Raw genomic sequence first — 13,842 nt, forward strand, 5'->3', positions numbered from 1 at the left:
GCGAGTACTAGAACGGAAGTAGGTGTAAGAACTTAGTCGTCGTTCGATTCGGGTACGAACTTTACTTAGGTACCATGTCAGTCTCTTTGATTCGTGAAGCACGTTGTCGACGCGATTCAGAAAGCGAGGTTTCAAAATGGAAATGTGCTCGTAAGCGGACTGTTGGTATATCTTGGTCATTTTGAGCAGCCAATACTGTGACAGTGGATAGATGTATGGATGAACTTTAAAAAGAAATTCGCAATGATTCCGCTGTGTGCGCTAAAAGAAGACAATTCCTGTAATGCGAAAACAGCTAAAGATTCCAAGAGAAACTATTGAAGATGGGAGAGTGAATCTGCTGAGCAGCACAAGTCACAATGACAAGAGGGTCAGAAACCACCTTTACTCTATTTTTCTTTTTATTTAATACAATTTTTTTGTTTTAAGGATACGTGCCAGTTTTTCCTACAGTAAGAAGAATGCGCTCACCCCCTCTTCTCGCGGTGTAATAATAACTGGGGGGAAGAGACTCTGCAAGTCACAAACTTGCTATCATTCCGCGGAGACAACACTCACACCGTTCGCTGATGGTGGGTGTCGACGTTCAAAGACCGCTCTCCCTGTGATCTTTTACGAGCAGTGTAGAATCGAGTCGTGCGTCGTACGATCTCAATTACCGGATGCGGAAACAGAGCCCATTGCTCTCTGCGCGCGTTCCTTCCAAAAATTTCTTTTTTTCACGTGACACCCCCTTTTTCTTTTCTTTTTCCTGTCAAATATTTCCTCTTTCGAATACATTTCCAAAAAGGGTAGGTGTATATGGCCTGATTTCCGAAAGGGGAAGACAGCACCGTTTTGGGCCTTGCCAGAGATGCGATGCGATGAGATGAGATGAGACGACGTAGTGTCGTAGCGTTAAGAACATGTATGTGTATTTGTTCACGATAAATAATCCCTGATCGGGAAGGGCTTGTATACAGATATCAGGCTTGTGTCGTCCACTGTGCAGACCAGGTCGTCGATGGTTGGATGCCACGCGACACTGTTCTTCACGTTGCGTTTCTGCTGGTTGTTCCCGATATGGAAGAACTTGAGGCACTGCCCTTGCAACTCTTCTGGTGCGGGCAGTTTTGCAGTGGCACCTGCATCGTCGTCGTCGTTCTGCGAGAAGAAAAATTCCATGTCCCAATGGTACACGTTCCCCGAACCGCCGACAGTAGCAAACTCGGAGGAGGACGTTGGGGAGAATTGGACGTCTGCGACAGAGTCTCCTCCTGAATGGTACAAGTTCACGAGCTCCGTTTGGATAGGGTCGTGTCCGTTCTGGCGATGGGTCAAGTCCGTCGTCGCAAACTCGACGGAACGTATATCCCACAGCTTGATGACACCTGTGGAGGTACCCGTGACAAACAGCTCGTTAGTGATCTGTGACGCATCAAAAGCGGTCAATTTCCCGTTCTTGGGCTCACTGAGCGAAAAGATAGGTTTATCAGCGGTTCTTATGTCCCAAAACCGAATCGTGTTGTCATCTGAACAAGATCCGAAAGTGTAGTTATCGAAAAACCGGACAGTGTGCGTCACAGTGGTACCGGGGACGTGCATCGTCCTAAGAACTTCCCCGGGTTTCCCCGCGTTGTCGACAATCTTCAATATACTGTCCTCCTCGGACCCATTGCTCTGAGATTTGACCAACGTCTCCAGGTTCTCCGAAAGACCAAAATCGGAGATGGCCAACGCCTGCGGTCTGACGTGCGAATGCATCGCTGCAAAACTCGTCATTGGACCCATCATCTCTTGCACTATATGGATTGGGACCCGTATCCCGTCTCTGAACCACGCCAGGGATCCGTTTTTGGACATGGCAATTATGGTACTGTCCTCGGAGTCGTCCAAGTAGCACATCTTCGAAACAGTCTCCCCCGAGTACACCCACTTGGGGGACAGCTTCTTGTCCTCGATGTCACAGAAAGCCCCCCCGCCCTCTGCCTCGTGTTTCACAGGAGCAGCAGTTGCGACGGCCGCGTCACCGCTCGACTTCTTCCCGTAGAACGACCCAAGGGGCAATGCACAGTCGATCTCGTAGATATCACTGCCTTGAGAGTACAGCAGACTCGTGGTGAGCGTCTCCTTCGCCTTGTCTGGGATGATTTCACTGCGGAAGGCGATGGTTTTGTCGAGCTCATCGCCCACCCGGGTCATAAACTGGGGTTTGACACTAGATATGTGATGGTAAAGCGACGGCGCAGAGCGTCTCCATATCTTCGTTGGCTTGGAGTGCATTATCTTCGTACTACAATTGAATAGTGTCCCCTGGGGAAAACGACACCCTACTAAAACGTGTCGTCTTCTGATTGAAACTTCTTTTCCAGAACTCTCTCCTTCTCTTTTGTATTCTCGCCAAAAAATGCATCGAAAAGAGATGGAAAAATTATAATACTGCACAGAAACTAGGTCCGAGAGGGAACACAATACAGCTGTATCTTTATTTAATAACCGTGAATATCATTTCGGGCAAGTGCGTGCACTTGGTTGACACCGTACAATGTCAAGATATATATATATGTTATGCTTGGAAAGAGTTAAATAAACACACGGTCAAATGACAAGGGAGACAGGCTGACGTAGGGAGAAACCTCTGGATTGTTAGTGGGTCGGCGGTTTGGACTCTGCTTCAAGCAGTGACTTGTTCAGGATCTCGTTGCCTACCTTCTTCCCGCTCAGGAAGTACGCCGCGTTGTATATTTTCTCCAGCTCCTGGTGGTTATGCGTTACGTTCTGGATGAGGTCGTCGATCGAGTCGACGCCCTTCGCGTTGATGATGGCCTTCCTCAGATCTTCACCTGATGGGATTCGGGGCAGGATCTTGGGCACAGAGCTTGCGGGGTCCTCTGTATGCGTTGATGGGTCCCCATCTACCTCTTGACTCTTATCGTGGTGCGCGCGCTCGCTTGTGATTTCCTGCGGAGCGAATTGAAATTGCAGCGGACTGTCCACAGTAGCGGATGGGTTGGCCCGGTCGCGCGCCGTGGTGATGTTGTCCAGCGGGTACATGGTGCCCTGGTGCTGCATGAAAATCCCCCACTTGTGCAGTTCACCTTCCTCCTTCTCTTGGATCTTGCTCGCTAAGGATGTAGTAGACGGTGTCCGGATAAGCAATGCTTTGCCCGTGTCGATGTCGACCACGCGGTCCTTCTCTGCGGCCATTATGTGTGGCTTCGTAGGGCGTTTTCGACCTCCGGTGCTGCAACCGCAGCCATGAGTCGTGCGGAGTCCAAGTGCTTCAACGAGGGCCGCAGCCTGTCCAGCGGGTCCACGATGGCCCGTGGCCCACTGTCGCTGCCATCTTGTGAGGGTGACCCTCTCCCGGAATCGACACGGGTCAGTTCTTGAACCAGTGGGATATGCAGCATGATCTCTAGGATGTTCTTCAAGTTTTTCTCCAAAAGCAGCAAGCGGACCAAGTTCTCCTTCTCCTTCATGGGCAGGTCCCCTGTCTTCCGCCTCTCGAACACGTTGTCGATCATCTCCTGCTACGTTCTGCAACAGGGTCTCTATCCTCTCCAGGTATTTCTTGAGCAGGTACTTCTTTGCGGCGACCGTGTTTGGGTCGACATCCTCATTCCAGCCGTTATTGGAGTTGAGTTTCTTGAGCACTTCGTCTGCAGTCTCCGCTGCAAGGGCACCGTCGAAGAGCAGCTCGTCCTGGGAGGACAGTTCGTCCAAGTGGAAGTCCTTGTCGACGGTGCGCTGCATGTTGCGCATGAGACATAGTGCTATGCGGGACTTGATCTCATCGGGCACCTCCTCGTAATTGATGTCCAGTGAGACAAGCGAGGGTCTACCCTTGGCGAGGGAGTAAAGTGCCGCCCATACTGCGTTCTTCGTGAACACTTTTTGGCCCTCCGTACCGCTCCCCTTTGTAAGGTCTGCCAAGTTTGCGTCCATAGGTGTTGCCGTCCCCGGAGACGACCCTGCCGCTGTTGTCGGTGCCGTTTCTGGCACCGATTGCGAGAGCAGAGACACGTGAGCGAGTACGGGGCACTTGACGAGGATGTTACAGATCATGGTTGCCTGTCTGTAGGAGAGGTTGTTGTTGTCCAGGTGGATTCTGCATAAGTTCGGGAACCTTGGCAAGTATTTATACAGGTACGGGATTATGCTTGGGAACAATGCTGGGTTGTTTGATAAGTCCAAGAACTTCAAAGTGGCGACGCGGGAGAGGTACTTGAGGAGTACGACCGTGTTGGGCACGTCTGCGAGGTTGCAACTGTTGACGGTGAAGTAGTTGAGGTTAGTAAAGCTTAGTTTTGCGAGTTTCTTAGCCATGACCCTTATGAACGGGTTGAGGTGGTTGAAGGCGAGGTCGACGCCCTGGACGTTGTACTGTGACATCCATTCAAAGATGGCGCAGAGGTAGTCCTCGTTGACCTCTGAGCATGCGATTCCGAGGCGCACACCGACGTTTGGGTTGTGATGGAACCCTAGGAGTTTCTGTATTTCGTTGTTGTATTTGAATCCGAACACGTTGAGCAAGGATTGGAACTGCGGTAATGGGATGTGTAAGATTTTGACACCGTTGAGGAGGAGTTCCTCTAGAGGTTTGGATTTCCTGTTTCTGAGTACATGGCAGAACACCCCCCAGTCCATACACTCTCTGTAATCCCATAGGGGCAAGTCTGATCTTGTCTTTGTCTGTGAGATGTCTAGTTTTGAGAGCGATGTGTTCTGCATGAGGAACTGGCAGAGGTACTTCCACCCAGTCTGGTTGATCACTACGTTTCTAAGCCCCAATTTCTCGAGTACTTGTGAGCGAACCAGGGAACTTAGAATGATCCTAAGCATTTCCAAAGTGAGCGAGACGTTATCGAATATGACTGTGTGGATGGGCACCACAGCGATGAAGTCACAAAAGGAGAGGATATCGATGAGTGTGGGTCTCGGGTTCAGGAACTTGAGTGTTGGTAGTGGTGCGGTTTTGCCCCTGACTTGTCGCAAAGTGGACGGGATCGGTAGGATCTCACGCAGGTGGCAACACCTGGTGTATACTGTGTCCAGAGTGAGTTCCTCCTGAGCCGTGTGATCCGCACGCGCTGTCCCGAAGTAGTTCTCATGAACGTGCAGTGGGTTATCGATGTGTACGTTTTTCAACTTCTCGTAGTTTTCCGGGACCTCTGCCTCCGCCTGGTGCGGGAAAGAGTCCTTGACAGTTTCAAGGAGAGGGATCCCCTTCCTGGAGACCCCCCCTCCCGCTCCTGCTTGGTCCCTCCCCTGCACCGGTTTGTAACCCCTGACCTCCTTTGCTACACGTTCTGCGGCCTTACGAGCCTCCTGCTGGTGCACTTCCGTCTCCTTGAGATCCTTCCTGTACGCTTCCAATGCTTGTCTGTACTCCTTCGAGTCCCTTGAGAATTTCCCCAATTGCAACGACGGCTGGTCCGATGATGATTCCCCACCACCAGAGTTCGACGTGATCCCCTGCGATATCAGCGGTTGCTCACTGACCATATCCTCCGGTATGAGCACGTTGCCCAACTTCGGTTTCCTCGAGGGCAACTGCTGCGGTGGATCCCCCCGAAACTTGTCGACTGCAAACACGACTCTCCGGAGTCTCACCCCATCGAGGGGGTCCTCCGCGACGGTTTCCCCCTGTGGCGGTGCACTCTCTGCCTGTCTTTGCAATGACTTCGGCGGACTCACAGACATAGTGGGGCTTCTATTGGCAGTGTCCCCTGGGGCGGTAGTCGGCGGTGTTGCTGATGACGGGATACTGACGGGCCGTGTTGGCTGCTGAACGCTTTTCTTCCCGAACAGGGACTCGAACAGGGACTTCTTTGGTTTCTCCGTGCTCATGGACGAGCTTCTTGGTCTATGTGACGACGACGACGTCGACGACGGCTGTTTCAGTTGTTTATTCTGTACTTTCAGCCCAGCGGAGTCCAGCACGCCGTTAGACACAGACGAGGACCTCGACCGCCTGCCGTGTGGCTCCGCCCCATGCGCTTGCTCCTGCTGCACAGGCACTCGCTGCACGCCCTGCTGGGGCAACACGGGCACAACAACGTTGCTGTTGGGCCTTCTCTTGCCCTTGTACAGCCAGTCCAGGGGCACGTCTATACTGTCGTTCCCCGCCGCAATGGCCACCGCTACAGGCTGCGTACCTGGCGAGCTCATCTCTCCCGTATAGCGTGAATGACTGTAGTAGTAGCAGTAGTCGCAGTGTGCAGTGCAATGCGTAAGATGGTCTGTGTATATGTGTTAGTTGAGGACAATCGAGAATCCCCTTCTCTCCCCCGCGGGGGAAGCACGCGACCGCAGAAATTGCGGGGGAGGGGGGGGGACCCCGAGGGTTCGAACCGCCGCCAGCTCATGTCACTACACACGGCATCCCGCGGAACCACCCCACATCACCGGCATTCCGCGGAACAGCAGCACACCCGGCCCACATCACCCGCGACGAAGCCCGCAGGCGCCGGAACCGCCCGCCGGCGATAAGCACCCACACACCGGAGATAAGCACTGCACCCCGATTTCCAAACCCGCTCTGCGGCGCCGTCTGCGCCGCACACACAATTCCAGAACCACAACGCGGAATTACTCATCAAGAAGCGCGGGAAACAGGCGAAGAACGCAAGAGAGGCAGGGAAGAAGCACACAGAGGGGTGTGAGTGTGTGCAGCCATCGAGTACTTATACCGCACACGGGCAGGGTCTGTCCTGGGGGTGGACTGAAGGAGAGGGAGGGAGAGAGGGTTGGGTTACACACACAGTCGGTGGACCAGACATACATACACATAGGATGAACGGTTTGATAAGGACAGTGTTTGGTGTGCGCGGTGCTGCTGCGGGTGCTGCTCGCGGTGCCGCGTTGCTCAGGCCCGTGCGGGCCGTTAGACTCTACCATCCAAAAGTGATAGAACACTACACGAACCCGCGGAACGTAGGGTCCATGGATAAGAAACTGACAAATGTGGGGACTGGGATCGTCGGGGCGCCCGCGTGTGGTGATGTGATCAAGTTACAAATCAAAGTCGATGACCGCACGGGGATCATAGAGGACGTGAAGTTCAAGACCTTCGGGTGTGGCTCCGCGATCGCCTCGTCGAGTTACATGACGGAACTCGTGCAGGGGATGTCCCTGGACGACGCAGCCAAGATCAAGAACACACAGATCGCCAGAGAGCTGTCCCTGCCTCCAGTGAAGTTGCACTGCTCGATGCTCGCGGAGGACGCAATAAAGGCCGCCATACGGGACTACAAGACAAAGAGAACCACCACAACTGTCCTCCGCTAGACAACCCCCCCCCCCCCCCACCCGCACATATACATACTCATATAACGTCTCTGCATACATATCGCACTCTAAATTCAGTTCACTTCAGGTTATAACAGTGTTCAAAAGTGAAAATTTTTTATGTATTCGTTGGTGTCAACTGCTAGTGATGAGCACTGTAAACACCCCCAACGCTCCCCCCCGCCCCCACCATGTCCAACGCGCTCTTCGATGACATATTCTCCGTGAACGAGGTGGACCCGGCGCGGTACAACAAGGTGTGCAGGATAGAGGCGCAGTCAACCACACAGGAACAGTGCAAATTGACGTTGGATCTAAACACGGAATTGTTCCCAGTGTCCGTGAACGAACAACTCACAGTGACACTCGCCTCGTCGCTGTCCCTTGACGCCCAGGGGACCGCGGGGGACACCGCCTCAAGGAGCTGGAGACCCCCACAGCAGGGGGACAGGTCCCTGGCGGACGACTACGACTACGTCATGTACGGCACAGCGTACAGGTTCGAAGAGGTCAGCAAGGAACTCATCGCCGTGTACTACTCCTTCGGCGGGCTTCTACTCAGACTAGAGGGCAACTACAGACACTTGAACAGCTTGAAACAGGAAAACGCATACTTGCTCATCCGTCGTTGATCAAATCACCCACATACACACGCCTATATATATATATACTAACCCATATCCAGGGCCCTAGAACCCTCTCATCACCCAGAACACAAAATTGATCAGTACGCCCGCGACGATCGACATGTGCTGCCGCTTGTTGAACAGCCCGTCAAAACGGAGCAGTATCAGGCTGAACACGCCAAGACCAAACCCAACACTGATCCCAGTGAGAAGGTCCCAGTTGTGTCGCCAGTTGCTCGCGGGGATCGCGTTGAACCGGTCGTCGTCCGCAACCGCGTCGTTCTCCATCCACTGCTCCTCCAACCGTCGCAACTCTTCAGCCCTCGTGCCACCCCCAGTGGTCTCCGTCTCGATCACGTCGCCGTACGTCGCACGGAACTGCGACCGCAACAACTCCACCTCCTCATCGCTGAACCCGAGCCCGCGCAGCCGGTCAAACCCAATCGCACCCATCTCGCCGCCCACCTGCGCACTCCCATCTTGTAACGCGGCCTCCTCTGCGGCATCCCGCAGTTGCAACTCCGTAGCATCGCGCACAACCTCCGTCCCAACAACACAGTGCACGTAGTAACAATCGGTACCCCCCTCCGTCACAAACTCACGCCACTCCCTCGCCAGCTGCGCAGAGGCAAGCCCGCCACCGCCACGCACAAACCGTAACGTCCGACCACCGCACTGCAGGGGCCGCTCAGCACGTACCCGTGCACGTAACCACGGCACGCTCAACTGGTCACTGCGGGGACGATCCCCGCCGTCTACTGTCAACGGGGGGACCGGAATCGTCGGCAAAGACCACCACAAGCGCCCTCCGCACACCAGCATCACCCAACAACGGCTCACGACCGCTCATCCTCGCCTCAACACCGCCCACCCCCATCAACCATCAACAAACCCCTCCTCATCACCATCGAAACCCTCTCTTCTTCTTCTTCGAGAAAATTTCTTCAACTTTTTTTTTTTCGGTATAAAAGGAAGAAGAATCTCATCGTCGTCGTCCTCTTCTTCCTTCGTTCCTCTTCTTCTTCCCTCAATTCAAGATCAGTATCTTTATTTAATCGTGCGGATTAATATAACATCCAGGACTTTAAAAACCGTGTTGCTTGCTCCGTTTTACTGCGGATCCATAAGCGTCAAGTCCATCGGAGAGATAAACGTATTCGGGACAGCGTGGTGGGGCGTGTGAATCTGGCCGCTGGCATTGCTCGTGGCCCGTTTCCCACCCCCCCACGCCATTCCTTATATAGTGTTCATCTTAGTGCCCTTTTGTGCCATTCAGTGTTCTGTTTCAACAGTGTGTGCAAGGGCCGGAAGAACTCACAAACCAACCAACCCCGTTCTTACAGGATGTAGCGTCATGTAGATCCACGTATATAGTTGTTTGCCAATGGGCATCGCATCTTGTTCGTAGTGCGCAGAATCGCTGTTTAAACACCGCGTTCCGTTATAAACTTGGGACCGTTTTCCGGATCGTTATCAAAGGAGGGACGACCCACACAAGCACAGGACAGCACCGCAACGAACACCACCACACTGATGAAGCTGCTGACTTTCCCGGGACAGGGCACGCCGATCTCGGTGCCCGTGTTCAAAGCACTGCTCAGAAACAAGGCCAAGGAGTTCGACCGCATCGTCGCGGACAACGGGCCCAAGACAAGAGAACTGATAGACTTCGTCGTCCGCAACCAGGCGTCCCCCGGGTCCATCGCCGTCTGCTCAAACCTGTTCTACCAACTGTACAGCATACTGAACAGTAGGACCCGTGGTGGGGCTCTGAGGGATCACAAATCACCGTACCTGCTGTTGGGACACTCACTCGGGGAACTCACATGTCTCAGTGTGAACGGGTTGTTCACGCTGAAGGATCTGTTCGACATCGCTAACTACAGGAACGAGCTGATGGTGAAGTACACGGAGAAGTACCTTATCGCGCACAAGATGAACCACTCGACGAAATTCGAGATGTGGGCTCTGTCTTCCCCCAGGGCAACCAACTTGCCCCTCCAGATCAACCACGTTACTACACTCCCTCAGTGCCACGGCGCGCACAGTCTCGATACGCAAACGTCAACTCGGTCAAACAATGTGTCGTCTCAGGGCGTCATCGAGGACCTAGAGAAACTGCGAATAGAGTGCCAGAGCAGGTTCCCAGCACTCCGTATCACGGAACTCACTAACCCGAACAACGTAGCGTTCCACAACAGTACAGTGCTGCGACCCATCCAGGAACCTCTCTACGATTACATATGGGACGTCCTCAAACTTAACCACCAGAACACGACGACTCAACTACAGTACCCCATAGTCAGCAACCTCGACGGACGTCTCTCGCACCTCGTGCACCACGCCATCGAGAGGTTCGTCCGTTGTAGCTCCACCACGGTCCAGTTCACATACTGCTACGATACGATAAACCAACTCTCCGGGCAGATCGACGGTGGTGCCGTGTGCATGGGACCAGGGAACGTCATCTACAACCTCATCAGACGCAATTGCAACATAGACGCTCACGAGTACTCCACCCTTGCAACGGTGGACCAGTACCAGAACACGATCGCAGAGGGCGGCGCATCGACCCAGGGCTAACAAACACACACATTCTCTCTCTCTCTCTCTCTGCATGTACATACCTAATATACCCATTACACACACACTTGCACTTGCACCACCCGTGCTATGGGAACGCCGGGTTGATGGTAATGCTCGGGGAGCGCAGAGGTGCGTCCGTGTCCTGCACCGTCGCATTCTGTTGCGCATTGCTCGTGTCTAGAGTGAGCCGGTCCCTCGGCTGCGTCTGCGTCTGCGTCTGCTCCTGCGTCTCCGTCCCAGGGATTCAGTTGGTGTCAACGACTCACGACTGTCCCCAGCCTTCCCGGGCCGCGGTTCCTGGTAGTAATGCGGTTCTTCGTCCCTGTTGAACTTCAGCAGTGTCGGGGACTCCACAGACGACCTGTCGGGGGACAGCGAGGGAGACCCAGCGGACAACGACGACATCTGCACCCCCGTCCGCTTCGGGTTTGTGTCCAGTGAGAGAATCGGCGGCCTCCCCTGTTGAGCGGGATCATTCGATGCTAGAGCAGCAGTAGCAGCAGCGGCAGCAGCATCCTCGGATGTGCGGCTCCCGTCACGATCATCAAACGACCGGGATCGGGACGCGAGTAGGGACTCGGTCATGAACAGCTTGATCGGACCAGGCACCAACTCGTCCGCATGCGCCCTTAAATAGTCGTACACTTCCCGCGTCGCACTCTCATCAGCGAGAATGATCACGACCCGGTTCAAAAACGGCAGCGGCGTAAAGTACTCGACCTTCGCCCTCAACTGCGGGAAAACATCCTCGAACAGCCGGCTCTCCAGCCTCTTGGGCATGCCCTCGCTGAACAGCGTTTTGGGGACGGAAGTGATAAGAATCTGAGTCTTTTGCGACGACGAGGATACACTAGAGGACATGATCAACGTGGAGACTAGTACTGTGTTCAAACTATCTTATTATCTAAACGCAACAAACCTCAAGCAACAGACTGTAACCACCTTGTCTGTTAATGTGTTAAACTCCAAGTGCTACTGCCTCCTTCTCCTTCTTTAAACAAAAATATTGTCGAGTAACAAGAAATATCGAAGAACTCGTACGACAAACGGCGCAAGAACTTCAACAGAATCGGATACCCACACACCGCAACGTCTGTATATATACAAGTACGTGGCGTGTATTGGATCATTCTCTACAGGGTTTTGCTGCTGCGCCTTGCATCGTGAGGCAGCATCGTGCATTGTTAGTGAGGGGGCCCTCTAAGCCCTGTTTAAAATGGTATGTATGTATTCTGCGCGGGTCGCTTACTCAGACACGCAATGGTAACTCTATATAAAGAGGCTTTCACAACTCAAGAAATCACTTGGTCTTCCTCCTCTTGGGAGCACTAGTGCCCGCTTTGCCGGCGGCGGTCTTCCTCTTTGTGGGCCGCGCCTTCTGCTTGATCAGCTTATCCTTCTTCAGATCCTGTTCCTGATCTTTGTCCTCGTCCTCTTCAGCAGGCGTCGCCGCTGTGTCTGCATCCACGATGTCCTCAAAATCTGGGGCGCTCGCAGCACCGGCACCACTGCCTATGCTCATACCGGTCTTGTAGATCGCCACGGGATGCGTCATACTGTTGTACTTTCTCGTAAATCCGCTCTTCACAGCAGTTGGGATCTTCTTGATGACGACATCCGTCCGGTCAGGACCAATCATGAACTCCATCACCGTATCCCAGTCCTCCTTCGTCAAATAGTAAGAATCCATAAAGTCAATTACAGTAGGGACACCCTCCGAACCACTCTTCAACAACGGCATGAGAAGCCTGTTCTTCAACAGTGACATGTAAGACAAACGCAGAGCTGTCTTGTCCGCGGATGTGCTCAACCGTGTGTGGTACTGCAACTCTTGTAACAACCGGTAGTATTTTCCCATCTTGGAGTTCTGGCCCAACCAACTCGTGAAGTTGATCCGACCAGACATGTGGCCTGCCACCATAGATGCTGGGCGCACAGACGACATTACCGCATGTAGCGGTAGCAACGACCATAATTGCTCCGTGCTGCGGATCTTCCTCTCCACCAAATCACCTTGCGATATGCTGTCTGCCGCATTGGCGACCGCCATCAACGGTGTTACACCGGGGGGTAAATTGCCAGGATTGCAATGGATGTAGTTCTCCTGGATCATCAACGGCGTAAAATCGAAATCATCAAAATACAACGCTATCTTATCGTTAAGCGTGAAAGAACTGGAACCCAGCTCAGTGTAGATACGGCCATCCAGCATCTTATGCGTGATGTCGAAGGGTTTTAGGGCAACGTTTTTTTCCCAGGATTTGGTGATCTCGTTGATATTACCGTGGCCGATCTTCTTCGTGGTCTTGGAAATCGTGGACAGCAGGTTTATAATTTGTCTGATGTCACCCCTGGTCGACTGCACGAGCTTGTCGATAATCGTCGGGTCTAATTGGAATCCCTCCCTTACAGCGATTGTCATCAATCTCGCCCTTATACTGTTAGCATCGGGTCTCCTAAACTGGATATCCAGACACGTCCTATCGAATGGCCTCATCTTCGGCAGGTTACGCTCGTTACAGATCAAAATCATAGGCGTGTCAGTCTTTCTACAGTATTGGGCCAGTTGACCAACACCACCTCTATCACCACCACTCATACCATCCACCTCGTCCATAATAACAACAAATTTCTTACCATTGATGTCTTCATAATTGTCCTTCTGCTTGAAATAGCCCACCACAGACATGTTACCTAGGGCATTCTTCACCCCTGCATTCAAAAGAGACTTGGAACGTACATCAGAAGCATTCTTTTCGAGGATATCGTAGCCCAACTCCTCACACAGTAAATGAGCCGCTGTGGTTTTACCAATACCAGGTGGACCAGAAAGCATTGCCGTTCGGAAGATACCAGATCCATCGCGGCCCGGATTTTTGAACCCGTTACGTTTACTTGCTTCCCAGTTCTGTAACCAGTTTCTTAACTTCGTGACGGGGCCCTTGTTACCGCAAATTTGGGAAAGGTTTGTGGGCGCGTATCTCACGGTCCACAGTTTGTCCTCTTCTCTCACTTCGGGACGGACCTCCAACTCAGAACTGCCCTCTAATTTAACGCGTTGTCTTTTCTTTTCATCCTCAGCCTTCACCAACAACTCAACGTCTCGTCTCGTCTGTGCTTCCTCATCATCCAATTTCTTTCGAGCTTTCGCTGCAGCATCACCATCACCACCGGAAGCGGGCATCCGAGCAACCAATTCTTTGAACCCATTCTCGTCAATGGCTTTGATTTTCAGTTTCTTGATCTTTTCCAGTTTCTTCGGACCAGCATCGTCACCGAGGATCACCACAGATGTCTTCCCCGAAATCGATTTCGTGACGCGGGCCCCATACCTCTTCGCTAGACTCTCCGCTGCATC

The 13,842-nt window shown here is 53.0% G+C and overlaps 9 protein-coding genes across 9 annotated transcripts in view; 3 read left to right on the forward strand and 6 right to left on the reverse strand.

The window, feature by feature from the left end:
* KNAG0A03070 (uncharacterized protein) overlaps positions 1-180 on the reverse strand; it is a gene marked incomplete at both ends in the record, with an annotated part of 1,326 nt that extends 1,146 nt beyond the window's left edge. The window contains one exon of the mRNA XM_022607385.1: positions 1-180. This exon is cut by the window's left edge and continues 1,146 nt beyond it. Within this exon, the coding sequence (XP_022462241.1) occupies positions 1-180 (180 nt within the window).
* A 741-nt stretch (positions 181-921) lies between these two features.
* Positions 922-2,262, reverse strand: KNAG0A03080 (WD40 repeat domain-containing protein; the record flags this gene model as incomplete). Its single annotated transcript, XM_022607396.1, has 1 exon — positions 922-2,262. One exon carries the CDS (start codon positions 2,260-2,262, stop codon positions 922-924), a length of 1,341 nt encoding a protein of 446 aa, XP_022462242.1.
* Positions 2,263-2,625: 363 nt separating this feature from the next.
* On the reverse strand, positions 2,626-6,153 carry HER1 (Her1p; the record flags this gene model as incomplete). Its single annotated transcript, XM_022607407.1, has 1 exon — positions 2,626-6,153. One exon carries the CDS (start codon positions 6,151-6,153, stop codon positions 2,626-2,628), a length of 3,528 nt encoding a protein of 1,175 aa, XP_022462243.1.
* A 624-nt stretch (positions 6,154-6,777) lies between these two features.
* On the forward strand, positions 6,778-7,272 carry ISU2 (putative iron-binding protein ISU2; the record flags this gene model as incomplete). Its single annotated transcript, XM_022607418.1, has 1 exon — positions 6,778-7,272. The coding sequence occupies one exon, from the start codon at positions 6,778-6,780 to the stop codon at positions 7,270-7,272; it is 495 nt and encodes a 164-aa protein (XP_022462244.1).
* Positions 7,273-7,463: 191 nt separating this feature from the next.
* RPB8 (DNA-directed RNA polymerase core subunit RPB8) lies at positions 7,464-7,904 on the forward strand (the record flags this gene model as incomplete). The annotated part of the gene is made up of 1 exon (XM_022607429.1): positions 7,464-7,904. One exon carries the CDS (start codon positions 7,464-7,466, stop codon positions 7,902-7,904), a length of 441 nt encoding a protein of 146 aa, XP_022462245.1.
* Positions 7,905-7,961: 57 nt separating this feature from the next.
* DSC3 (Dsc3p) lies at positions 7,962-8,720 on the reverse strand (the record flags this gene model as incomplete). Its single annotated transcript, XM_022607440.1, has 1 exon — positions 7,962-8,720. One exon carries the CDS (start codon positions 8,718-8,720, stop codon positions 7,962-7,964), a length of 759 nt encoding a protein of 252 aa, XP_022462246.1.
* A 711-nt stretch (positions 8,721-9,431) lies between these two features.
* MCT1 ([acyl-carrier-protein] S-malonyltransferase) lies at positions 9,432-10,481 on the forward strand (the record flags this gene model as incomplete). The annotated part of the gene is made up of 1 exon (XM_022607453.1): positions 9,432-10,481. One exon carries the CDS (start codon positions 9,432-9,434, stop codon positions 10,479-10,481), a length of 1,050 nt encoding a protein of 349 aa, XP_022462247.1.
* A 180-nt stretch (positions 10,482-10,661) lies between these two features.
* Positions 10,662-11,345, reverse strand: RCN2 (Rcn2p; the record flags this gene model as incomplete). Its single annotated transcript, XM_022607464.1, has 1 exon — positions 10,662-11,345. One exon carries the CDS (start codon positions 11,343-11,345, stop codon positions 10,662-10,664), a length of 684 nt encoding a protein of 227 aa, XP_022462248.1.
* Positions 11,346-11,784: 439 nt separating this feature from the next.
* Positions 11,785-13,842, reverse strand: part of RFC1 (replication factor C subunit 1) — a gene marked incomplete at both ends in the record, with an annotated part of 2,568 nt that continues 510 nt past the window's right edge. Inside the window, one exon of the mRNA XM_022607475.1 lies at positions 11,785-13,842. This exon is cut by the window's right edge and continues 510 nt beyond it. Coding sequence (XP_022462249.1) covers positions 11,785-13,842 — 2,058 coding nt within the window.

The sequence above is a fragment of the Huiozyma naganishii genome, chromosome 1, assembly GCF_000348985.1.
Source record: "Huiozyma naganishii CBS 8797 chromosome 1, complete genome".
Classification (NCBI taxonomy): domain Eukaryota; kingdom Fungi; phylum Ascomycota; class Saccharomycetes; order Saccharomycetales; family Saccharomycetaceae; genus Huiozyma; species Huiozyma naganishii.